Raw genomic sequence first — 27206 nt, 5'->3', positions numbered from 1 at the left:
CCCAGCGGTGGCATCTTGGTACAATATGCATGGCGTGGTCATGAATACAACGTCCCTCCGTACATCAGAGCTTGCAATGTAATGGCCAGGCTGCACCTTTGAAATAACTTAAAATGAAGAAGAAAAAACATAGAAAATAAAACAGTTTCGTAAGAATGCCTGCGTTTGATTAAATATGTCAAAGTGTGCCCCCACAAAATGCGGAGAACAGCATGCCCGCCTGGGTGCCTGCACGCCTAATAGTAAAATATAATGAAAGCCACCTGGCTTTCATGCCAAACAAATGCAAGTGCTACGCAAACCAGCTTCAAAGCAAGACGTATGCGGATGTGGGGTAAAGCTACGGCAGACAAATGGCTGCCGCCGAGTTATGCAATTTGTCGAGATGCAACACGCGTGAAACGGTAAAAGGTCCCAAGCCCTGCAAATCCCTGCTTGTGCCGCTGCCGGTCGGGAAGGAACTCCACCACAGCAAAGGTGCCCGACAGTCCCTCTCAAGGTCATTGTTTGGCCTTCGCTTCCAGGCTGACCAGACGTCTTGGAATAAGTGCCAGTACCCGACGCTTCACCCCACCACACCGCCACATGCCCATGGACTAATTGTGGTGTACCAATCTGAATTGCTGGGTGCACAGAGGCGGAGATGAAGGGGGGGGGGGGGAAGGCGGGGCGGGGGGGGAATTAAAGAATTTTGCGCCATCGTTTCAACCGCCGGGCTGGACATACAGGTAGCCTGACTCAAAATGTGTCGTGGTAATAAAAAAAAAACAGCGGCGCACAAGTACGGGTCGGAAGGGGGGTGGGGGGGGGGCTTCGAAGTCATCGTGATCGCATTACTCTGAGGCTCGGTGGAAACCAGAGTGAAATTACTTCACTGAGCGTGCACTGAGTGAACCGGTGGCCCGCACGCTGCGAGACAAAACAAGAATTGACACAATGCCGAATTAATCCATCACGGTCCGGGCTTTTGTTTTTCAATTAGTTTGAAGGTGTAGCCTCCATTTTTTTTTAATCAGCATACATAATCAAAAGCAATCTATCCCCATTGTCAAGGTGCTCAAAACAGCAAAGAGCAGGAAGTGGATTAAAGCGGCCGTGTTATTTATTAGCCAGTGTCCGGCTGCCCCGATGATTTACCGTGGATGTCACTGCGGTACTGCGTCGGAAAGACAACGGCGACGGCGGTGGCGAAAAATCCATTGGCGAGGTTTTGGCGCACCGCGCGAGCCCTCCCACCCTCGCCAGGCCACGGAGAGGCCGTCGAGTGTGAGCAGGCCGACAGGTGTGTTGGGCCGGAGCCTTTACGGTAGGACGAACGCCGGGGCCCCTCTAAAGAGGCTCAGAATAATTGCGAAGGATGTTGCCCTCCGATCCACTGCAACTCCAACCCCGCCCGCCCGCTCGCCCGCCCCCCCCAAGACAATCGACGATTGCAACGACCTCACCCACACCGCTCCGTGCGCTTCCCCTCATCCCACTCAGAATAATAACACTTGTTCCAGCGCGAGTGTACAACAAATCTCATTAGGCGGTCCGTAACGGAATTGTCTGCGCGTGTTTATGGTGGAGAAAATCACTATTTCACTCCATCCCCTGCAGTTCTTACAGATGTTATCGAGGGGGGGGGCTGGATGCATTGGAAATTATCGGGGGTGATAAAAGCTGCCCCTTGCTTGACAAAAGCAGAGTCGGCAAGCAGTGATGTCGAGGACCTGGATTACTTTTGACATTGCAATATCACCGCTGAGCAGAATTCTTTCCTCTCCTTCTTACGTGCTCGAGTGGATGTATGTACGTTGAACTTCTACCGCACCGTAGGTAGCCGACCACGCTAATCGGAGGCGCGGGGAGTGGAGGTGGGCACGCACATTGCATTTACCCACATTCTCTTCTCTTCTACCACGCGTTGAGCACTTCTCATTGCACAAGGAGCCACGGGCTAGGACCCAACATGCGATGCATTCGTTTCATCCTGGACAATGCCTCTCTGCGTACTTACTGGCGAGAGGGGGGTGGGGAAACGGCTTTAATGAGTTTCCACAATCTGCCGCCTCACGGGGCGTCCTTTCGTATAAAACTTTGGGCAGATAAGGAGGAGGAGGGAAAGGCCACGTCTGTTATGTCATGAAATATTCATGATCCTACAATGCCTCACGTGCCCGTCTTTGGTCAACATCTATCCCATAATGCCACTCCCTCACTCCTCTGTTCTATCAGTCCCACACTTTAAATCTACAATACATTTCAACATTCTCTTTTCATCATCCCCATATTCTTCTCACTCCACGTATCTTTGTCATATATTTGCTCTCTCTTCCTTCTCTCTTTCCACCACTAACCTCTCTCCGAGTCATCAATATAATTTATTCCAGTGGTCTGTGTGTCAATTTTTTTTAAACTTGTACAATCAAGTGGAACAAAATATCTACAACAGAATTTTCTTTTTAATGAGCAATTACATTTCTAAACATTTTTTGAGAATATCACTACGCTCCTGACGAACACTACATGCCATTACCATGTAATTACCTTTGAATAAGAAGCCGGTATTTGCCTGTCCGCGGCCCTCGCTGCCGTGCTCTTTCGTCACATTGCAATATGAGAAAGCCTCCCCTAGGCAAAGACTTGTGACACACTGTTGTCTTGCTCGGATAAATCTGTCGCATCGCCGCACCGGAATGCCCCAATCCTCCGGCCATTCTGATGCATCGCCGACGCTTTGTTCTACATGCTGGTATTAATCACGCGTCCGAGAGGACGTCCACCGCCAAGGAGATGGGGACGGTGAAAATCGACTCGCGTCTGCAGGTGCCGGGGCGGGATTGTTGCATCGCGGGACAATAGGAGGTGGCGGAAATCTTGGGGAGGCAATCATAGAGCAACGGATTTGACCACGGTTGATGGGGATGATTAACATCAGAAGTTTTTGAAAATAGTGATGCCAACTTACAACGAAAGACGAGTACCCTTAATCACTCTATTTACCCAGGAATTGTTAATGTGAACGTCTAGAAAAAATATAAATAATATCCCCCCGTGATACACAATCATATGTTTTTGTTATTAGTATTTGTACTAAATAATTATTAACGCCCAATCAAATCCTACGTTAATTTTAGTTTAAGGGCTGGGGGGAGGATATAATGATAATTAAATTAAGCTAATTGTTGTTAGCGTCACCGTCATTAATCAAATTATGATGAATGTCCAATCTGATATTGACGCTAAAGGGGGAATTGTAAAAAAAAAGATGTCTTGTAATTACAGGCAGAGAGAGAGAGAGCAAAGAAACACCAGTGACCACGGGCCAAGTGACAGGTACTTACCGCCTGACGCCAGGCACTTACGTAAATGTGTGGGATGACACGTCTTGTAAAGTGCGGGGTGACAGACACATCACACGCGGCTTGCGCACTCATTTTAAGAGGACTTAGCTGTTGCACACGGAGCATTCTTGTCTCCCTTATAACTTTAAGAAAGGGGGGAAAAAAAGGGCACTTTTTTTCTTTTTCACTTGAGCGATTACCACTGTTGTGATGACATAGCAATTTTTAATTCGCATTGTAAATCTTCGAAAAACGCGTGGGAATTTTTCGCGCGCGCGCGCGCAACCCGCAAACGTCTGAGAACATGGCGGCCTAAAAAGAATTACCATTTCTATTCTGGGTTTCCAATCAAGGGCTAGCGTTGGCCCTTCCATTTAAGTAGCACGGATGGTTGGCCCCACACCATTTAAGGAAGCAATTTGATGGGATAATAATGATTGGTTATTCCGTGCTTCAGACCCATACCCAGGACACCAATAGCTTAAAACACAGCCCCGGCAGCTGCGGTCAGCCAACTTTAGCAGAATTTTAAAAGGATTTAACCCAAGCCACCAGACGCGGAGCGTGTGCAATGAATGAACGCGTGCACTTGCATCTGTCGATGAGGCAAGGCGGCGTGAATGGCAAACGCTGGAATATTTTACCGCGTAAATAGAAACCAATTATAACTCCGCTGAGGTGGGAGGGGAAGGGTGGGAGTTGGTCTCCCGGAAGAAAGTCCATCGATTGCCAATAAATCTCATCACACTTTGACAGATTTCACGCCAGGACTAACCCGCCGTAGTAAAGACACATTGCCTGCTCGCATGTAATGAAAAATCACACGGAGGGATGTGAAAACACAACACGGGGGCCGAGCAACGGAGATTCCTTCGGGGAAATCGGCACCCCCGTTTTGAAACGGTGCCATTTCAAGGCACCAAGCGCCAATGTTCAAAGCGGCACGGCAGCCAGCACTTTCACGAGGATTGTTATTTTGTTGCAAAGGGTCCTTAAAGAGAGAATGATGTTTGTGGGAAAAGTATGAATAAATATTTGTTCGTCATGTTTCGTGTTGAATAGGGAAATGTAAGTGCAAACTGTATTTTTGAACTTAAGATCTCGAAAGGACACAGCTCAGGCAATTTAAAACGTTCCTTACATTTCTCTCCTAATTGGATTCCCCAGCCATCACGGTTGAACATAGATAATGCACAATATTAAATCATCCTTCCGACTTTGACATCCCATTTCTGCTAATGCACATCCCAGACTGCTTGACCGCTCCTCTGCTGTTTAAAAATCCAGGCACTCCCACTCCCCCGTGTCGCCCCCCACCACCAACCACTGCTTGTGTGACCACATGAAGTCTGGTGCTCTGTGAATGGTTTTGCCAGACCATGGGACTGACCTGGACCGCATCAGGTCATCAAAGCTGTGGCACATTTTTTACAAGTAAGGTGAGCTCCTCCAGACTAGACGAAGGACACATTTAAAAAAAAAAACTCGGTTAGCCATAAAAAAACAGACGTAATAAAAAATAAAAACAGAATACGCCAAAAGTAGTTTGCATGAATGTAACAATAAATTAAAATAGGAAATCATCAAATAAATATGTTCCAATGTTCAAACAAAAAACGTGCTCCATTACTGAGGAATATGTCATTCATAGATATGTGCTGATAAATATTATGCCTTGTCAAGTTTTTTTTTACGAATGCATGAAATATTTTCACGGCTCATAATTATTTTTGTTCTTCAGTGTGCACTGAAAAAAATCTGACCGATTTAAAATTTCTATATAAGTGGCCGAACTAACGGCATCTACATGATTATTCATCACTGCACTAAGAGGGCAAACTGATCATCGTTGGCCAATCACATTGCCGATGTAACGCAGGAGGACCCTCACTTCAGTTTAATGAGACCTTTTCTACACGTGTCACTGAATGACACTAATTAACAACAAACTTTTGCATTCATTATGCTAGTTTCAAATTTAATTATCTCAACTGGACGACACAGTCCTGGTGAATTAATGATTTAAAACCCAGACAATGGCATGCAACATTAAAACAGCAATAAATCCATCATTTACCTTCAGGGCTAAACTTCACATGCAAATATCCTATTATTATTTATATTTCCACCAAAAGCGAATGAGCATGCAAGTCTAAGTCCGGAATTAAGAGAATCGTATTGTTTATTCCACAAACGAGCACCGAACCATTAAAAAAACACCAATCAATGGCGACGCAGATGCTAACGCTATTTAAATTCACATGGGACTTTGCTTCTGTTAGACCGTAATAAAATTAACTTTGCAAGATGCGTCTGGGTGATGTATATCAGCCCTTAATGCACATGATAGCAGCGTAATTTGGATAAATTCATACGCGAGGTTTTACACGGAAGGAAATCAAATTAGCGTGGAAATAAAGACACCGACCTTCTTGCGAAATTATAACTATTCCGAAGAACTACCGGAGAAACCCTGCAAAGAGTTTGCAACAAAGACGGATGAGTTTCCTTTGTCTTTTCCTTCGTAAAAGCAGCCAAACTATGGCCAAGTTCATTAGCACAGGAACAACAACAACAACAACAATCTAGTGAACGCTTGAGCAGCAGCAGCAGCAGCAGCAGCGGCATCCACAGACGTACCCCACTGGGGCCAAGCATTAAACACCATTCACTGCTGATTGATAGAGGCAGTTACCGCCTAATGATGCCATTTATCAAAAAGTGATTAAGCGGACAGGAGATACCTATTGATCTTCAGATTTGATGGAATGAATTAAAGATCATCCTCCACACGAGCAGGTAGGATTAATCGGAAATGTTTTAGTTTCAATTTAAAATCAGTACACGGTATTTAATATTTACTGGCTGCGGCAAAACCGAAAAAAAATTCGGTCAAGTTTGCATATTCGTAACCTGTAATACATAGAAGAGCATAGGCTATTCGTAGCCCCGATTAGCACGGTTGGCTACGTACGGTGTGAAAGAAGTTCAATGTACGTGCGTACATCAGCGACATAGCCCGGGTCTTCTGTCATTGATGAAACAATACCAGAGGTCACTTTGGGGTTTAACATCACGGCTCACTTGACTCTAGGTTAATTTCCTACTGGAGACGTATATGGCATAAGCAATGAGCTGAAATTATTCAATCGAAATAAACAACAGCTGTGTGGATTGAATGTCAGTACTTTAATAGTCCTGACATTTCAAATAACATGTAAAATGTTAAGCATTTAATGTATCTCTCAGCTCAAACGACCAATGAGAAGGCCCTCATCTCATATTGCGGCAGTGAGCCAGTGCTGGAATCTCCACATTATCCTGACGAGGGCCAGTATATATCTCATGTGACAAATGTTGACTTCCCAAAACACAACTATTCGACTACGTGAATCCTTGGCCAGAAATCGGAGTCGCAAAAACACCCCTACGCAAACTCGTGCAAACTTCCAAAGCACCATAACCGCGGTGTCTCCAGGCTGGATTTATCCATTCTATACTATATTATTTTGCCCATAACACAATTGCCTCTATGTGTATTCAAAACAAGAGAGCGTGATTTTTTTTTTGGGGGGGGGGGGTTGTATATTTTACTCGTACTAATAAACGACCCTGCTCGGGAACACGGTGACGCTGCTTGGGTCGCATGCAGTGTCCAGGGGAGTGCCGCCCATGTAGACTCACGTAAAAAATAAAAATCGCCGCACAACAATTAAGCAAAACCGTGGCAAATGCGCCAAGGCAACGGGGGCTCGCACGGCAACGAACGCGCGTGACAACATCAGCCTTTCGAAAGAGGCCAGCAGAGGGACCCAAAGCACACTCGTGCCCTCGCGTAGCGGTGGAGGAAGCCTTGCGCGCACGCGCACACACACACGCGCGGTATTTACAACCGGGATAGCGAGAGGCCAGAGCAGAACATTGTCTCGTCGCCCCGTTTCCACGGCGTAGATTTACCAACACGCACGCACGCGCGCGCCTCCAATCACGCACCTGCCCACCTCCTCCCTCGCGTTCCTCCTTACAAGAACCCTCCTTACACTCACAAACGGGCGCAATTAGCACCCTCGGCGGCAGCGTGTTGCCAGGCGAAGAAACATGCTTGCCGATTACCAATGCCGCGGCAGCTCGGGGAGTCGTGCCAGCTCCATGCTACATCGGCCTGGGTGGGTGCTGCTGGGATCGGCGGTGAACAATGCGCATTAGAGGGGAGCGGCGCGCTTGCAAAATGACACTCGGGCCAAAGGGATTGCAAATCAATGGTACAAGGAGAAATGTCGCCAATCCTTCCTTGTTGTATCGATCAGGCTCTCGGTCGCGGCAATGCACTTAACTCGTTTGCCTTTGATGAAGCGCATTAGAATTGCCGGCGCGACACGGCGGGGGCAAAGGACGATTTATAAATCACCACCGCCGCCAGCTCCGACGTTGCCCAGGGGTGAGAGGAGGGCCTCTGGAGGTGGCAATTCGGTCACTCCGTGCCACTGCGGCGCGTGCCCCATCCACGTGGGGTTTAGGGGGCGCATAGCAGCCAGCCACCCACCTCGTGTCAAAGTCAATGACCCCCACAATCATGATCGAAATAAGAAGCCCCCCCCCTCTCCCTCCCCATACCCCACATCCCCCCCCCCCCCTCAACAACCCCCACTTGCTCTCTGCCTCATTCGCTCAGTAAATTGTCGGTGTGTGCTAATTATAAAATGTAGGAGGAATTGAATCATACGAGTGTGGCTTTTCAGGAGTCCCACCATGGGTCTCGAGTGAAATACAGGGAGTCACGGTACATTGGATGAGCAACATCCTGATTGTTTTCAGTACTGGGTTGTGGCATGAGCGAATCGCCGATGATGAGTGAATGATTGGTGAGGTGCAAACCCTCAGGCGTATATCACTGATGGCTGCCCAATACAACACGTGCACTCTAGTGGAGCTAGCGGACTACTCCACTCAGCTACCTCAATACAACCATGCGTACTCTGGTGGAGCTAGCGGACTACTCCACTCAGCTACCTCAATACAACCACGTGTACTCTGGTGGAGCTAGCGGACTACTCCACTCAGCTACCTCAATACAATGCGTGCACTCTGGTGGAGCTAGCGAACTACTCCACTCAGCTACCTCAATACAATGCGTGCACTCTGGTGGAGCTAGCGGACTACTCCACTCAGCTACCCCAATACAACGCGTGCACTCTGGTGGAGCTAGCGGACTACTCCACTCAGCTACCCCAATACAACCACGTGTACTCTGGTGGAGCTAGCGGACTACTCCACTCAGCTACCCCAATACAACCACGTGCACTCTGGTGGAGCTAGCGGACTACTCCACTCAGCTACCCCAATACCACGCGTGCATTCTAGCGGAGCAAGCAGACTACGTAATAAATAGAAATACAATCATAGCCTGGTGCTTTTAGCAAATGCCGTACAAAAGAAGAAGTGAATGGATTGAGCTGTTGACTTCATCTCTTGCTGCTCATGGCCCGAGTAGCATTTTCTAAATGTCTACTGGATTATTCATTTACGAACAAAGTCGTTCGTAATAATTCATGTATCAGTCAAGGGCCTTGGGGCGAGCCACCCCAACTGCTGGGTCACGTCTATATTTATAAAGAAGTTTGTGAAAAATGTTTTTGACAAAATAAAACACCTAAGTACAAAGAGTATTTCGTTTTCTCTGCATGCCTTCATCACAGAAGAGTTGAAACGATGTGAAGGGAAGCACTGTAAGCGTTCACATTCACCCCATACCACCACCCCCCAAGCACAATTTGTTGTTCACCAATAAAAAACAATCAAGTCCAAATTAAACAAAATTAAATGAATACAATTTTAAAATGAGCCAATTTGTGTTCAGTCTACCCAAGCTTGGCCCTCGAGGTATAATGATAGCAACATCCAGGGAGCCCTGGATGGTGAAATTGTATTCTCATATAATTGAAATGCATTAGCAGGGGCGACTAATTGGGGGGGGGGGGGTAGGGTTGGGGGAGTACACGCTGTACAAACGGAGCTTTGTGCTAAGATAGAAGTCGGCCTCCTCCTGCGTGAGCCAACAAACGCAATGATGTGAACCGGAAGGTCACGCAAAGATTATATTTTTTTAATTAATTGTGTTTACCTCCGCTCTTAATATGTAACCTATATATATGAGATGGAGGGATGATATCAGTTTGTGTGTAGGTGCTTGATGGATTATCGGTGGCGGTGGCTTTGGGAAGCCTTCAACCAGCAGTGTATTGAGCACGGTTGATGGTGATGATGGTATAACCAAGATCAGTCAATGAAGCGGCAATGCATATGCCTTTCATTAGCTCGTCAACATCCTGAAGCGAACTAATCACCTTTACCTATTAAAAACTCTTCACCAGCCGAGCTCACGAAGCATACAATCAGAAAAGGCGCCCCACGTACACGTGAAGCAATGTCTACCCTCCTCAGGGCAACAACGACCGATGTAGAACGTGGAAGGAAATGTTACATGGTCAGCACAGTTTGTGAGATGATCGTTTGCCTTGTTTACCGGGAAGAGAAGTGGGGGATGTCGCTGCAGTGCCAACAGAGCATCTCTTTTTCACCCGTGCGGGTCAAGGGAATGACAGGATGATTGAACGCGTGATTGAACGTGGCCAGTTTTTTTTTTTGGCCCGACCGCGGTCAGAGAATCTGGCCCCCAAAAATTAAATCCAGTCTCGGGACCCGGTTTGACAAATCCACAAACAAATTGCGACAGATGCCAAGGCTGTTTAATGTCCGAAGAGTCACGTCCAATTTTTTTCCATGTGGGCGAGAAACGTGCAAGGCGGAGGGGGAGAAAGTGGGGTCAGTGGCTATGGGAATGGGGGGGGGGCGTAGGAGTTGAAGGGGAAGCAGAGAGGAGAGAAGCAGGATTGAAATGGAACGGGCGTGATCGATGCCAATCTAATTACTGACGCGGGCAATCGCTTCGCAGCCACTCTGTTTCCATCTCACTCGCCGCGGGAATGCTCCCTCGGGCATCATGCTTGCTCAGCCGGTGTCCACCCGTGGGCGCTAACGGTCCATCCCTGCGTTCTGCCCTGTCACCCACGGTTACAGGCAAAACCAGTAACCATTAAGAAAATGCCTGTACAATATCTGATTCGGAAATTGCTGCCCAAACAGTATTTAAAGGCATCATGGGAATTTAGAACCGCTACTCTTTCTTCAATTGCTGCAGTGTCCATCACGGTTTCAAAGGGAATCGAGGCTTTAAAAGTTTACAGGTGGCAGTGGTTTCTTTGACATTAAAACAGAGGGTAATGCTGCTGATGACCTCCTGTAGCATGATGGGTGATTCGATAAAACTATTCTGTATACAAACAGAAATGCAAGTGTTGTTGTTGCCATTTCTGGTTGTATGTTTTTTTAAAAATGTTTCTTTTTTATCCTTTACCGTAGAGCTGAATATATATGGGTATGCTACATTGACTAAAATTGTGGGGTTATTGGCTGTAGATCACCTGTATAAGAGCATTTATATACAGCCATTTGTAATTCCACTGCTGAATTAAGGTATTGCCATGGAATTGTTCGACATTGGGGAATTAATGACCATACTTCCCCCATGCTAGTTAGGTGAAGTAAGGGGCCCACCGATGTTAGACATAGCTGGGAATTGAACTAACTGCAGTGTGGTTGACCACCGCGCCACCACTCCACCCAACTTATTATTTGTGGTGGAATAAGTTGTGGGTGACGCGCCTCATTCAATTAATCGAGTCAGTACAAAACAATTTGGCTCAGTGCTTATTTTAGCATATATCACTTCGAGCATCATGTCCCCGATTGAACATCGCTTTTAGCCTCGTTATTTTATTTTTTGTACCCAAAGTACAATGATTACATTAGTGTATAGCAGTAGCAATCTCACAGCACTTGGCTCCCTTACCTTCATTTTTTTTTGTGCAGCAGCAAAGCTACATTAGCACAAATAAAAAAATAAACAAATATTGGACCCCCCCCCCACGGCCTCCCCCTCCCCCCGCGCGTTTCGACACGCTGCCAATCTACCTACCTCAGCTGTTTCAACATTCAGAGAGGATAAACGTATTGCTCTACATGCCTGGGTGGAGGGGGAGGGGGACATAGGAAAAAAGCGAGCCAGTGTCAAGAACGTAAATGAATGGTGGCAGGAGATTCATGAGGCAAGCGCAGTAAAGGAAGATCGTCAGGAGAGGTTGTGACAGAACGAAACCTCCGCATGTCGCGGGACGTGCATGTCGTCCCACTGTTATTATTTTTTTTTTGCTTTATTCAAGAACAAAAAATGCGCACCGCAAACTATCAAAGTATCAAAGAGGGTGAAACGCAGCGAGCGGAAGATTTTCAATGGGGAATGGAAGAAGAGTGGGGGGGGAGGGGGGGGTGGTGGTACATCCCACTATTTTTAGTTGCCGTGTTTGAGATAAGTGCGAGCCAGAATCGTCGTCTCCCGAGGTTAAATGTTGCTGTCGGAGTCCGTCAGACGGGCGACAATGCTCACCTTGGCTTGTTGGCTCTCCAGAGCCATGGGTGTTCTCGTTAGCCCTTCGCCCTGTTGACAGAAAGCACAGGCAGAGGGGAACCATTAGAGCCGAATGTAGATGTGGGATGTCACATCAAGCTCTCCTTTCTCCTTATCTCGGCTGTGAAAGGTGCAACGCTGGCCTCGGGCAACATCCACAGCATGTCGGTGCCAGAGACCTCCGGTGGGCATCAGCGGCTTTTTGGGCTACACCACGTCTGGTGTCAGCCATGAATCACCTGCCTCCCAAGATTCAGATTAGCTTCACCCACGCTTCCGCGTGTGTGCTCTCTACATTTGAACTCTGTGTCCGCGTGAGCCAGTACAAGCGCCGCGGAGACATTAAATGAGCCCTGGGCACGAATCTTTCATCTGTGCCGCTAACAACACCGTCCGGCCACTCCCACACAATCACTCGTGTTCGTAACGCTTTCCAAGATGCGTTTTAAATCACCGGGCCAAGTTAAACCATCATTTGCATAATTCATGCGAGTGCTGCTCACTTTTTTTCGCTCTCATTTCAAACAATTATGATGAATTCGTGAGGATCTTTAATTCGTTTTAAGTGCATCTCACAAAAGCAGTGAACCAGAAAGTGCTGCAGTTATGGGAAAACGTGTAATATAAATACGTAAAAAAATTATATATGCATTAAACACAGGGAAGGCAGACTGTCATGAATGTTTCTATTATGAAATAGCACCTATACTTAGAAAATGTAACGTAACGTTTTGGTTATTACGCACGTGAAATAATACTATTGTCTTGTATCCAGCAACAGCTTGCTGAGTCTCAGCAATCATTTTCAGCAAGGTCCCAGATTGCGACGCATGGGTTATTTCATTTACGGGAGGAAACTGAAGTGCCAAGAGAAAACCCATACACTTTAACAGGTAGACTTTCGCGACCAATATTATTAATAATGAAAGTGTTTTGGGTTAGAGCGCATAAAAATAAATGTGTCGTCAACCCACCAACACGCGACACAGCCAATTTAGGACCGGAAGCAGGAAGACTTCTTCACAATTCGGGAAAATGGCCTGAAGAAGCTGGTTGTACTCAACAGCAAAATGCCGTACTCAAGTGTAAGTGTTGTGGGTTTACTCTCCAACGCACCGATGTGCTGAACTCATAGCTAATTGGCACGTTTTGTTCACGTGACAAACCTTACTAATTGGCTGTGTCGGGTAGTGGTGAGTTCACGACACATTTATATTTCCGCGATCCAACCCAAAAACATTTATTATGAAAAACCCACACATACGAGGGAACAAAACTCCACACAAATACAGAAGATTCAACAGTAATTCGCGAACTCCTGTAATGCTGATTATATATAAGGTAAATGCTAAATATCACATCTCTACATCGTGACAGCCTAACCACTGCAAGCGCTTGAGAACATCACTTGCACACGACCGTGTTTCTACATCATCCGCAGATGATAACAGGTTTAACCAGAAGCCCTGTAAAGCTGCACAAGATTGTCTCTTCACAGTGACACCACAGGTAGAAGCAATGATGATCAAGCGAGAACCTGACAAATAGGCATTCTGTCGAGATTTAATGGTCAGACACAACAGTCAACGTGAAGTGTCAGTGTCCCTTATCATAGGGCTTCTGTAGCAGATCATTAACACAAATCCTCCCTTGTCTGCGTTTCCGGAGGACACTCCAGTGATCTGTATCCTACTAAATTTGGTCAAGTGCATTGTCCTCCAACGGTGCCTATGATTTCGATATCCTCCGTATAATGATCTCGGTACAATTGTCCCCAAAATTATCTGGGCATTCTGTCCAACAAGTACAGATTGTACAATGAAATAAGTATGCATTTTCAAGGTGGAGCTGTCATTTCTGCTCATGGATGGCACGCTCGCTTGCCTTGGGAGCAGCCGTCCCGTGAGGTGATTTAGAAATGTAACAAAATAGAGGCCCGCTGCCTTTGCTCTTCACTTTATTTTTTTTGTGTTAAATCCCAGTACTTAAACTCGACGTCTTCTCACCAGGATTATTTTGGCGCATTCGGTGCAGTTCCCTTCATTTCCAGGGGAATTAAGTAGTCGCCTGATGGTGAGTGGGCTGAAGTGCCATCCATCACTCACATCGCTGAAGATCATTTGCCCAATACACGCCTTTCCATGAGGCACAACATGTAAACCATATGGCGATCCCGAGACACTATAAAATTACTTTTTTTCATACTTTTCGCCTATGGCGTATTGCAGAGAGAAACAACAGATTTATTTTTGGGCCAGTAAATAGATGTTGTATAAATCGACGCCCGGGTTCCTTAGCCATTTGACCTCGCTGGCTGCGAGCTCTTGAATTGCTTTGGTGATGCCTTTCGATGGCCTTGATGGGCAGGCAGCGGGCAGTTGACCACGGGCTCCACTGCTGGTGTTCTGCTCCCAGGTGGCAGGCGCCGACCATCTGCCATCTTCCACTTGTGTGTGGGATGAGCCCAAACCTCAACACACATTGAGTTATAAACTCAGTCCGTTGCTTTAGAAAATGCCGCATGAAACAAAAATTAAGCAATCAAAAAAAAAGAAACCCCATCAAAAATGTATCTTCTGCACGTGTTGCGTAAGTGACTCTTTTGTGCTGTTGCGACGGTACACACGCGCATACGCGCAAGCCCAACACACCCGGGGGTCAGCTCTGCTGTGCCCTCCGGCTGATCGCTCGGGTACTGCATGCGGCGCCACGCCAATCCACTGCACCTGCAGTCGTCCCTCCCACTGCCCCACCCGCTCCTCCTTGTAAATCACCATCCCCGAGAGGCAATGGCAGGGGGTGGTGGGGAGGGTGGTGGAGGGAGGCGATGCTACCTCCTCTGTTTCTCGAACAGCGATTCGGGTGCCTACTTTGTGTGCCCAGACTACAGACTCTGCACACTTGCTCACAGTTTGAAGCCACTTATGGCTGGGTCTCTGCCCCCCCCCCCCACCCTGCACGGCAGCTTTGGGCCACCGCCGACGGACTCAATTAATAGTCCCTCACTCGGGAACGCAACGATGCGTTGGTTCATCGATCCATGTCGATTCGTTCGTCCAAAATTGCGCGCGTGTGTAAGGATTGTACATTGACTCGTTTTTGTGCGTGTATGTGCGCGGTTGTGTCGTGAGCCCACGCGATCGCCACGACGTTACGTCCATCGCGGCATTAAACCGTCGACTCCTGAATTGAATTTCGCCCCTCAATTTCAAGACGATGCATTTCAATTGTCAGCGGCTCGCCAAACCACACCCCACCATCCCTCCCCCCTGAATCGTGAGCCGCCTGACCTCTTTCCCTTCCGCGCATTTCAGTCCAACATAGCAGCAGCAGCAGCAGCCCGGGAGGCATGCGCAGGCGGGCGGACTCATTTTGCCCACGTCTTTGTCCCCGAATTGGAATCGTGTATGCGGTATAATTGACCTCGCTTTCCGCGGATTTCGGCTCTGCCGCCCACCAAGCCACCCACCCACCCAGCCACCCAGCCAACTCGTCTTTGCGTCGTCTCCACCGTCGGCGGCCCGTTTCCCCCGAACGCCGGTGCAACTTGTGCCCTGACGGTGCCCTTGCTCGATAGCACGCGCGCACGCCATTCGTCCCCCGCCACTTGGTGTCATTTCACTCCGGCGCCGTCTTTTTGTGCGCCCTCATCGCAGCCGCGACCGCGACCGACACCGCCACGCCCGACAGAAGCCATCACCGGGGGCCGGAGCATCAAGGGAGATGCGGCCGGGCACAGCTGAAGCGGCAGATTTTTTTTTTGGCCGCTTTATCTATTTGCGCCTTAATGTCAACCGCGACGACGATGTTCCAAGCATCAAAGCCAGCAGAGGGTGGCACTGGGGTGCCGCTCGCGGAGCGTGCGGCAGCAGGGCGCTTGCCCCTCTTTAACCCCCCCCCCCCAACTCCCCCCAGACGTGTGTGGACATCATTGGCCCTGGCACACTTTCACAAACGCCGCTTGCGAGTTGGGGGAGCTGCCGTTGGCTTTGCGGCATGCTGGGTCGCTGCCAACATGGTAGTCTCCAAAATGGCTGTGGGTCAGCTTCTCAACACAGCGGTAACAAGTGTCTTCCATCTTCTCCCTCCCCCCCCCCCTTTCTTTACTATATATTATTTTCAGTGCACGGGTGACACCTGAGAAACCATGCACTCGCCGTTCCTCCCGAGGTGACCAATCTCCCTATCTCTCTCGTTACGAAGGCACCACAATGTGTCACACAAGTCCGCTGGTATATAATACTTCTGTTGAACGAGCGGACCAGAGTATCCCTAGTTTCATCAGAAAGGGCATTATTCTTTGACAAATGCAGGTCATTTTCAAATGTGGGATTTGAATGCTGACACTGAGCACATAATAACCTGCCCCTTGTCGCCAGGAATTTGAGAACCACTGGACACGAACGGAAAGGGCACATTCTGATGGCGCTCCAGAGTGTTGCCAGGTGGACGTGTCAATTCATTCGTCGGGCTGAAAAAAGCCCGACTCGATGGTGGGCCGCTCCGGCCGAGGCTGTCAAACCCACTCACCGACCACCCACCGAGACATTTCAATGTGAAGTAAAAGAAGTTGATTGTATCGTTAAATTTACTGTGGCCAGGGATAAAATATTTACACGTCGCCAAGCTGGTGGTAGCAACGTCCAAACGGGACACAGCCCTCGAAGGAATTATCTTAATCAAGTAACGTTCGTACTGATGTCTATTTTTTTCTGTTCTGCCACAAAACTCAATATCATTTCACGATATTGCTATTGTTTGGCATCTCTTCGTGTATCTGGCCGTCTCTCTGCCACCTGGAAATCAATTAATCTGAATGTTGAGCCACTCTGTTAGCCGTTTCACAAAGATTGTGTCATCATTCTAGCTTTGAAGTTTTCGTGATTGCAATGATCCATACTCTTGGTTCTTTCGGTAAAGTCACGTAGGTAAAAAATAGAATAAAGTTAATCAAATCACGACGTTTCGGAAGCAATACAAGCCTCCGTCATCAGGTGGGATAGTCACAGCAAGAAGTAATATGACTATCCCACCTGATGACGGAGGCTTGTGTTGCTTCCGAAACGTCGTGATTTGATTAACTTTATTTTATTTTTTACCTACGTGACTTTACCGAAAGAACCAATGAGTATTGTATCATCAGTAATGTATGCTATGACTCGAAATTGGGAAATTGTTCAACAGCTGCAACAATGAATGCCGCCAAAATCATTAACATAACGAGAAGAGCTGATTGAATTCTGAGAAACACCATGAGAAGTTCAGGAAAATAAATCAAATCAGTGTAATGTCCCATTCTTCAATATCTATTTGTTTGGTGATGCTGAATTGGCAGTGGTGCACAATTACAACAACAAAATCACACTCATCAACATGTTCTATGAAGTAGGGACATTGTCCATAACATCACCGATTATATGTATATTTATTTTAAGGAAGCATTGTTGACAGGAGTGTTTCGATTTTTTTCCTTAAATATCACCGTGGTTTATGATTTCAGAGTGTCAACCAATAAAGTGTGATTTAACTAATTTACAGTATATCTCTGATTAGTGTGTGCTGCATATAGTAAATTATACATGAATTTCCTGCAATTTGGGAATGATCACAATTGTTATGCGTCTAAAAAACTGCATGAAAATGTTTAGGACAATTAACCACCTTTAAAATGATGATATAATCCGACAAGATCGGTAAGAGACACAGGAAGGTAAATTTGAATTGTGAATTTAATAACGATGGGCTCTCCTTCACGTAGAGAGTAGCAATAGTAATAATAACAGTCCTGTACAATACAGTACAGTACAGGATATACAAATAACAAGCGTGAAGTAGAGTATTGAACGGTGAACATTTGATTTCTATGAAAGTGAAATATTTAAAAAGATGCTAATATTGGTTACTCCCGCCGCTTCCAAGATGTCTGTCCAACATGGAAGATGAGGCCAAATATACCCCCTGGAGGGACTCTTTGAGGGATCTCCCTGACATTACGACAACGCATTCTGCCAGCAGTGGCATGAACAATCTCTGGGCTGCACTTCTCCCTTTTAGACTGAATCATGAAAAATGCTCGCGTCCCGGCAAACTGACATTCACAGGGCTAATGTTCAGTTTTGATCTATTCCTCTGGACGTGCCCTCCACTCCAGCAACCCAGGCGTTCTATCAAAGCCCCCACTCAATCGACACTCAATAGTGAGGAGGGGTTCCTTCTTTTCCGCTGCTGTCCCAGAGGCCTGGAATTCCCTCCCGCTGTCCGCCAACACCGCTGATTCCCTCTCCCGGTCTAAGTCCAGGCTCTCGGCCTTCCTGCCTTCCTCCACCTATATACGACCGCCTCACTCCACCATGTGGCTTCGTTCGAACTCATCTCATTTCGCTTTGGCCTTCTAAAAAAAATGCCTCACCATTTAATTTTAAACATCCTCTTCAAAGAATGTTGAAGTGCATGTCCATCCCACCTACCTCGAATCTTGAGAAATACTTGTATTTTAGACATTGTTGTTGTTGTTTACAAACTTCAAACTGTACTGCATTTGTGATGCGTACGCTGTTCCAGCCGCTCGTCATGCAAATGTTCTGCGTTGAGCATTTTTCCCAAACTTTTGCCACGCGCTACCGCTGCGGGCACCAACCCCTGAACAACCTCCACAGGAGCAGTGCGTGGCGACAGCTTAAGACGGGCGACCACAGCACCTGTATCAGTAATTATGGGGGGGGAGGGGTGGGTTGGATGTAACACGTGTACGCAAGCCGGCAGGCCGTCAAGTTCGCCCTCACATCTACGACGCAAAGTGCGCGGACAGGGCCCGGTAATCAATAGTCAGATCCCATCTCATGAATGTTAATCTGTGGGTAAACAGTGCTTGATGGACACGTGAGCACATTAACATGCTCCTAGGCTGCAAGACGACGATTGAACGGCTTATTAAAACACGATCACGTTTTAAACAGCCTTTGTTTGCACGTCACGTATTTTGTGTGCGTATACGTAAATATATATATATATAACAACACAATTGCAGCCCTGAATCAATCCACTGTTAGACGAAGACCTCCACAAGCAGTGTCGGACATGGGGGTTGTTTGGCGTACTTCACCACACCGTTTCCATGTGCGGGTTGGCGAAAGACCGGACCCGGTTCGGATCCCGCTCGCCACTCACGTTGGCCAAGAATCAAACCTCCCGGATACTACCAAAGATTTGTCCATGAAGCCATCCAGATATAGAAGCATAGACACAACTTCAACCGAGAGGATGGTTTTAAATTGAGCAATCATTGTAAAGATGTCATCAACCAAGTCAAACTTCGGCTGCCCTATAATTGTACAGCCATTTCCATTTCCTCCATTTGGTTGCGCTCGTTTTTGACAACCGCTCGCCATCGCCTCTCCGTCCCCCTAACCCCCTGCAGCATAACAAAAGGCGGCTTAACCTAGCCCCCTCCCCCACGGCCCTTCCTGGCTCCTCCTCCTCCCCCCCCTTAACCTGTATATAATCTCGGGTCTCTTAGAGCTCTCTTCACTTGATACAGCAATTTTGCCGTGACGGTTTCCACCTGAAGACGGAAGCTCGTGTTGCCTCCGAAACGTCGTGATTTAATTTAGTTGTTTTCATTCATTTTATTTTACCTACGTAACTGTACCGAAAAAAACCAAAGAGTATGAATCCTTGCAGTCGCGAAAGCTTCAAATATTTGAATCAATCTCGGGTTTGAGCCGAGTGTGTGAACCACTAAACCACCGCCCCCGCCTCGGTTGCCTTATGCAGTGCATCACAAAACCCCGGTGTGTATGAAAACTGCTCGGACACATTTGGTTCCACGTCCTCTCCTACCAATAATCCCTGATCAGCCTCACCCTCTCATCTACAGGGCCGGATGAGGCTGCGAGGGTTGGTGGGGGGGGGGGGAAATCCCCAACTGTGTCCCATCTGTTCACCTGACATTACGACAATGTTTACTTGCTGAGAGTGGCAACAAATGAATGCATTTGGGGCGACGGCAGAGAGCGCGAGGCGTGTCCGGCACCGCCGTCAGATGCACAAATAAGCCAGCCCCTTGCAGACAAAGCGGAGCGCATTACCATCCTTCTGGCAGGCACGCGCCTCGCCGGGAAAACTGTCAGAGCCGGAGTGCGCGAATCGGATTAAGTTGACGCCTGCATGCAGCAGCAGCAGTGGGGGGAGGCGGTAATGAGCGGCCGTCTGATGGGAGGGAAAGAAAACGCTTAAATTGACCACTAAGGGAATGACACTCAATACACTCTTCTGAACACAGTGTTTTAGAATGTCCTCGGTATATATGTATACACAACGACAAATAATCCCCCAATCCACGCGCTATAGCCTTAGCAGACTTTTGGGGCAAGTGCTGTTTGATAGCCGGCACGGCACACGAGGGGGTGAATGGCCAGCACCACGCCCGACCGCCTTTGTCTCTCCAGCGGCGATGTTTTACACACAGCGCTTGGTCCTAATTTGAGGCTGAGTCGACCTAGGGGAGGCCCGGGGCTGGTTCAGGTAATCGTCACTGGTGTTGGCCGTGGGCGGGAATCGAACACGGGCCTCCGGTTTCATCGCGCAGAGCGCTGGCCGCAACTCTATCCGTCCCCACGTGCACACACAAAACGCTCGCGAACATGCGGCAGCTGAAAATAATTATATTATTGCCGCGGTTAGCGGCTTTATGTTCTGATTTCGCAAACTCTGACCCAGAGCAATCATGAAAGCAACCGCGGCTTAATAGAAATGACCTCAAGTGCCATCTATCAGGATGGCTGTAGACCAGACAATGTGTGAATATTTCATTAATTTAGAACCAGCGGAATGGAATTGCCTATCATTTATGTATACGACAATGTAGCAACAAATGATATGTGTGTATATATAAAAAAAATGAGAGGTATTGGATATTTTTTTTTTAATAAGATATTTGATTTATGAATATGTTTACTGTTATTAATTCCCATTATTGTCACCAATACTATATTAATAATGCATAGTATGATATAAAGAATGCATTATTGAATGAAAACCATGACAAGTGAACCAAGGGAAAATGAATATGGTATGAATAAAAAAGTGTGAATTCAATCTCCTTTATTCAATCAGGTGAGATCCCACTGGGATTGAATGTCTCTGAAAATGAATGCTGAGTGCGTGGTAGCTATTCGAGCTGGGATAATTCTCACATAATTCTCATTCGTATGGCATTTAAAAAGAAATTGCCAAAATATACAGCTGTTTTTTTGAGTCCGACAAAGACATTCAATGGCATCAGGAGTTGATTCCTAGCCTGGTGGGGGTGAAGAGGAAGAGGGGGGGGCTGTGTGGAGCACGGTGTCACATTCAGGCAGGATGGCAAGGCACGTGGGGCCTAGCCAGCTCGAGCATTTGAATAAGATGCTCAGAAAATGTAATAATCCATCAATAAAGATAAGAAGATATTTTGTAGACAAAACAGATCCTTGCGGAATGCCAGAGTATCAACTACAAATGAACCACAGTGCCTCGCTGATCTCGTCAAGGAGCATAAAACCATCACGCGAAATACGGTCATCCTCCCAGCGGCTTTTGGCTAGCCATCCTACAAAGATGGTTAATGCATCACTCGCATTCAAATGTGCTTCTGCGGCCGTCTGGAACGCTCTTTCTTCTGATATTAGGAAACCACTGGAGCTATACACTTGTAAATTTAGTTTAAAAGCTCATTCATTTACAACTGCCTTTTTGTGTTTATTTTAGTCCTTCTCTCGCACCTCTGATCATCACGGTTGGCTGCGTACGGTGCGAAAGAAGTTCAACATACATACATACATGGCTATCAATTCTAAAGCTATAAATTGCCCTGTTGCAGGGTTTTCATGAGGTTGTGCACTTTGAAACCCCCCCCTAAAGAAATTGCCAAGCCAGTTGCAGGAATTAAACCAGAGGTTCCATGCAAATTGGCCCAGTGGCAAGCACGTGTTTTTATAGAGTGCAGGTACTCAATGTGGAGATCAAGGAGTCATGATGGTTAATGTCGCTGACACCAATAATTAAGCCGTTCATTGAAAAAAAACACTTGCATTGAAGTGCTATTATGTTATTTGTTCCATCAGCGATGACCGCTTACAAATGAGATAATAATCACAAGTAGTTTCATATTAGCTGCATGCATAATCTGCTTATTGTTGTAATACTGTAGCCATATAATAGAGCAATTTACTGTGAATTGTCCTGAATCTGTATTTCTGGTTTTAATCAGAGAGAAAGAAATTTGGGACGTCTCAATGTTTTACTATTATACAAATTTAGTCACAAATGGAAATAAATACTATAATGCAAATATTTCAAGACAAATATTAAAGGAAATGTTTTATTACGATAAATTACTACCTAAAATGTCACTAAAATGAAATGGCAATTCAAGGTATGTACACAAGCAGCGAATGTGATGTTCTTTGGAACAAAAGTCTCCTGCAGATGGCAAGGGAATCACGCACGGGTCACAGATTGTGCAATAACCTCCAGCTCATCCGCTTTAATAAACGAGCGTTTAAATGAAACATATTTCCACACGCCGAACTCAAAAAAATATATATGAAGATTTGGTAACAGAAACTCGTAACAAAAGTGTCTCGTTTTAGAAGAAAAATAAGAATCAATAAAAAACAATCTGAACGAACACTTTCACCAAAAATGTTGTGTAATATTTATTTTCAGTGAAAAATGTTTGCCGAAATAGGAAACCCTACTCTGATGGACTCACATTAGCAGATAAAATTGCTATCATTCGGAATATTTGTCTGTGTGGGTATGCATGTACATGGCCTCAAGGTGCACATGGCCTGGCATAAGCGTCGTGGTGACGTCACCGCCACTTAGTGGCGAATGGCGGTTGTTGTATATGGATGCATGTGAATGTATGGAGAGCGGTATTGCAGCGGCTAGTGCGTTGCGCTATGAACACAGCGACCCGAGTTCCATTTCCCATTCACGGTCAACACCAGTGACGATTATCTGAATCGCTCTTGGGCCTCCCCTAGATCAACTCAGCCTCAAATTGGTGCCTAAAGCGGTGTGTAAATGTCACCACGGCGGAGTCAAATGGCGTGGTGGTGGCCACCCGTCCACTGGTGCGCCGTGCCGGCCTTCATCGGTGCTACTCGCGAACAGCGCTTGCTGCAAATGTCTGTTAAGGCTGCATGGGGAGATGTTTGTTAAGCCTCTCTGCCTGTTCACTAGTGACAGCATACCACACCTCCCTCCTCCTTACGCCCCCCCCCCCCCCTGTATAGAGCCTTTGTGCTGGAAAGGGACACTTAGATTACTGGACAAGAGTTATGGGATCTGTGTAGCCAGCCCGTTGCAAAGGAAAATCTAAAGGTTGGAGAAAGAAAGAAAATAGCAAAATCGAAAATAATGGGAAGCTTCATTCGGTACTTTGAGCGTCGGTAAATGGACGTCAGCAGTCGTGCCGTCAGATGTTCATATTTTGCCAATTCCAATTTGCAGTGTCTGTTCCATGAAACATTTCAACTTGGGCAGCATCAAACACGCGCGGGCCCATGTCCCGGCATCAATTTTATTTGCGGCCGCAGCGTGTTCAGTCGATGAGGATGTGGTTGGTGGCCCTATCCAACAGGAGTGCTATTGCGCCCCATTGTCTGGAACATCATAAAACACTGTGGCAGTTCCCCTGATGTGCATTTTTAAGTCCCTGACAGAGCAACAATAAGCGGCTTATTGTTTGCTTCCGTACAAAAAATACAACTCCCTACAGATCAAGCCAAAGGAAACATATGTATATACAAATGGAATTTACTCAATTATGGCTCTGTACACCATTCGAAAATTTATAGATAGGGCTTTTTTTGTTGCATATTGAGAAAATGAGTTTCATATTCCCGTAAGTATAACATACGGTTTGCTCTCCGTTTATGATAGATATCTCAATGCAGCCTGCAAATAACCAGTGTTGTAAATAAAGAATATAAATAACTTGTGACTTGCTTAAAGACAAAACATACTCTATGAATATAGGGTTAGATTTTTCTTACTCTGTGTATACTGCATACGCGGGAGAGTGTTTATATTCCATAGCTGTTGTGATATGACTTATTACCCTCACAATTAACCACTGAGGATAATTGACATCACATGGACTCAGACGTTTCCACAAAATGATTAATTAATGTGAAACTGTTGAGAAATGTCAACAAAGAAATATTAGAATTGCAGCGATTCACCGGGCCTAAAATATAGCACGTTATTAGCAATCAAGCCCATTCATTACACCATTTTTTTTTCAGCACTGTTACCCTAATTATATGACAGCGCCGAACATAAGATACTTATTTGTGGAAACATGTTTGTTACTGGAGCTGCATCAAAGCCACTTAATTTGATTCGCCAGTTTTCCAATGCAATTCTTGCTCATTAGTTGCACAGGTATGCATTGCTGTGCACAGCCAAACAACACTACATGGGCCTTAGAACACAGTGGCCCAATCATTGTATTGTACTGAACTGTTGCAAAACCCTCTCTTTGCTACTACTTAAGCTCCCGACCAAGTCAAAGCAATTTCTTGTTTAAATGAGCATTGAGGGTGTCGCGTATCTCCCAATCACAGGCCCAGGCCAGTGGTTGAAATTCCACATTGCTATGATGGGGCAAGTTTCTGCGCAGGACAAACCACTGATGAATTCCCCCTTAAAATCGACTGAAGAGGAATGACAGGATGAATCAGTCCCCGACCAGGATTTTGAACTCATGACCCCTTCCAATTACGAACCGCTGAGCCACCTGGCCGGTAATTTTAGAACAATGTGTAGGCCACGATCGATCACACAATCAATAGGAAACACACAATCGGAGAGCCAACCATGGTGAGAAGCCTTCATTCATCGGTTCATTTGTCACTTTTAAGTGAGGATGCCCTGACAGTTGCTTCTGGGCGTTGCTAGCATATGCACAGTACATGTATGACATTTCAGTCACAACGCCTTTTTTAAAAATCTTAGATGAAGGTCTTTCAACGAAAACATCGGATTTGTTCCGATGTCTTTGACATTTTTTTCCCCCCTCTTACATTTATTTTCGCTTGATCAACGTCGTGGCTGGTTGAGAATGGGAAATTATGCGCCCATGTACATACACGCTTGCACACGAGTATATATATTATTCTTAGCATCTTTCAAAAATACAACAATACGTGACTTTAGCGAAAGACCCAAATAATATGAATTCCTGCAGTCACAAAAGCTTTAAGTCAAGAAATAATAATAAAAACAATTTGTGCAAAAGCAAAACATAAATGCTTTCGCATTTGAAATGCAGGGCGCTCTGTAATAATGGACACGCATCAAATTAGGTGGCGCTTACGTTTTAAAAAAAAACACAAGACTCTTGTGCCTGCAGTCATGACCTTGAAATCATATTAAAGCATCTCAAAGATAAACTCAAAAGAACACAAAAGCCAACGAACGACCAAGCCCCAGTGTGCCGAGCCTTAAATGTTAAGCCTCATTTGTGGCCTTTAACAATGTGTATCGTCTTTTTTCAAATATACATTTTTATTACAACAAGAACGTGCAGGCCCTTTACAGCACATCGGCTAGCGTACGCCACCAGGTAATATCGTTCACGAGAAGAAAACAATTCCAAAGGGTCGGGGGGGAGGGGGGTATAGGATGGGGATAGGAGCCCGCTGACCTGCATCCTCTACATATTAATACAACAGCTGGCAGGAAAGGCTCAGCATTCTTAACACTGAACGGAATATATATACCGTGTACATTTATCTATTTGAACACGGAAACATCTTATCTTGCTGGAAAATAAGTAATAGACCACACAATGCAGCTTGATGCCTCTCAAGAAAAAATCGGGGATGAGCCGTTAAATACTCTTAGATTTCCTTACTCGCGTGAAGAAAAACATATTGCCTTCAAAGGCGTATTCCCATTAAGTGACAAGTAGGGTTGGTAAGCAACACAGATTGACGCTGCTATCCTTGCAGTGTGTGTGTATGTGTATATATGCACCTGTGGGAAGCGGTAGTTTAGCGGTTAGCGTGTTGCTCTACGAACCAATCCTGGGCCTCCGCTAGGTCGACACTAGGGAGATAAAGGCGGCCGGCCGTGGTGCTGGCCACCCACCCCCTCTTGTGCCATTACGGCCTTCATAGGTTCTCACTACTAGCACTTGTCCCCAACAGTCTGTTAAGACTATATGGGAGCCGTAGTGCAGTGGTTAGCGTACTGCGCTACGAACCTGGCGACATGAGTTCGATTTTCGCTCACGGCCAACACCAGTGACGATTATCTGAACCGGTCCTGGGTCTCCCCTAGATCGACTCAGCCTTAAATGAGTACCTGGTGCGGTGTGTAAACATCGTCACTGGGGATACAAAGGCGGTCGGGCGTGGTGCTGTACACCCACCCCCTCGTGTGCCATCCCGGCCTTCATAGGCGCTTTCTAGCAGCACTTGCCCCAAAAATATGGTATGGCTATACGGGGTATCTTTGTGTGCATATGTACACATACATTATTATAATCAGCAATCCTGGCACAGGGCATTCACTCACGCAACTACGGTCTGCTTCAGGCCAGAACCTCGCTGTTCCCCATCTCATTCCCAATCTCACGCTTGCGCAGGCAATCTTCAATCTGCTAACCTATAAACTTTCACAATTCCACCCCACCCCCCACCGTCAGCTCATCCGCCCTGTCCTTCTCCAAGTTCACGTCCGGCACAAAAAGGCTGCAGCAAAATGAAGGAATGCATCAAAACGGAGTGTCATCTTGGTCGCAGTTTGTCATTAGCAATGTCACGCCGGAACCCCCGTAGTTGCCAGGGGATAGGAATAGTAATTTTAATTATCTAAATGAGCCGTTCTCTAGTGGTGTCTCATCTCTGGACAAACGAGGTGCATCACGTAGGTCAAATTAACCACCATTCCATATATACTGCCACCCCGCCACACAGCCCACTCAAATCATATTCCACCCACCATTACAGAAGCATCAAATATTTTGGTCGACAGCTCCGTATCTCCTCTCCGGAACGTTTACCCTTTAACTGGCGATTCCCCTCGATGCAGCAGCGGTTGTATGCAAATGATGACCTCGTGCTTTTAAAAAAGAAAAAATAAACACGAATATACACGCACACAGAATGCCTAGGAAAAACAGTAATATTCAATTTGAGCGAGGTTCACAGGGAGTGTGATCACTGGTTGAATGCATGAGCTCGGGTGAATTTGTACAACTGGAAGTCGATTGATGAGTGGAAGAAGGGTGCCTACTGTAAGGCACCTTGAGGGTTTTTTCTTTTTAAAAAAGTTTGCCTTAAACGTGGTGATTTTTA

The 27206-nt window shown here is 46.4% G+C and overlaps 1 protein-coding gene across 3 annotated transcripts in view; it reads right to left on the bottom strand.

Annotated features, from left to right (window-relative positions):
- The window catches only part of RBFOX3 (RNA binding fox-1 homolog 3), a 308060-nt gene that overhangs the window by 211813 nt on the left and 69041 nt on the right, over nucleotides 1-27206 (bottom strand). For all 3 annotated transcript variants that reach the window (XM_032979345.2, XM_076052877.1, XM_076052884.1), the window contains exon 2: nucleotides 11830-11880. In XM_032979345.2, coding sequence (XP_032835236.2) covers nucleotides 11830-11880 — 51 coding nt within the window. The remainder of the gene's footprint in view (nucleotides 1-11829; nucleotides 11881-27206) is intronic.

Source organism: Petromyzon marinus, chromosome 3 (genome assembly GCF_048934315.1).
Source record: "Petromyzon marinus isolate PM22_M1 ecotype Great Lakes invasive population chromosome 3, UKy_Petmar_22M1.pri1.0, whole genome shotgun sequence".
Lineage (NCBI taxonomy): Eukaryota > Metazoa > Chordata > Hyperoartia > Petromyzontiformes > Petromyzontidae > Petromyzon > Petromyzon marinus.
This window is presented reverse-complemented; position numbering and strand designations above follow the sequence as displayed.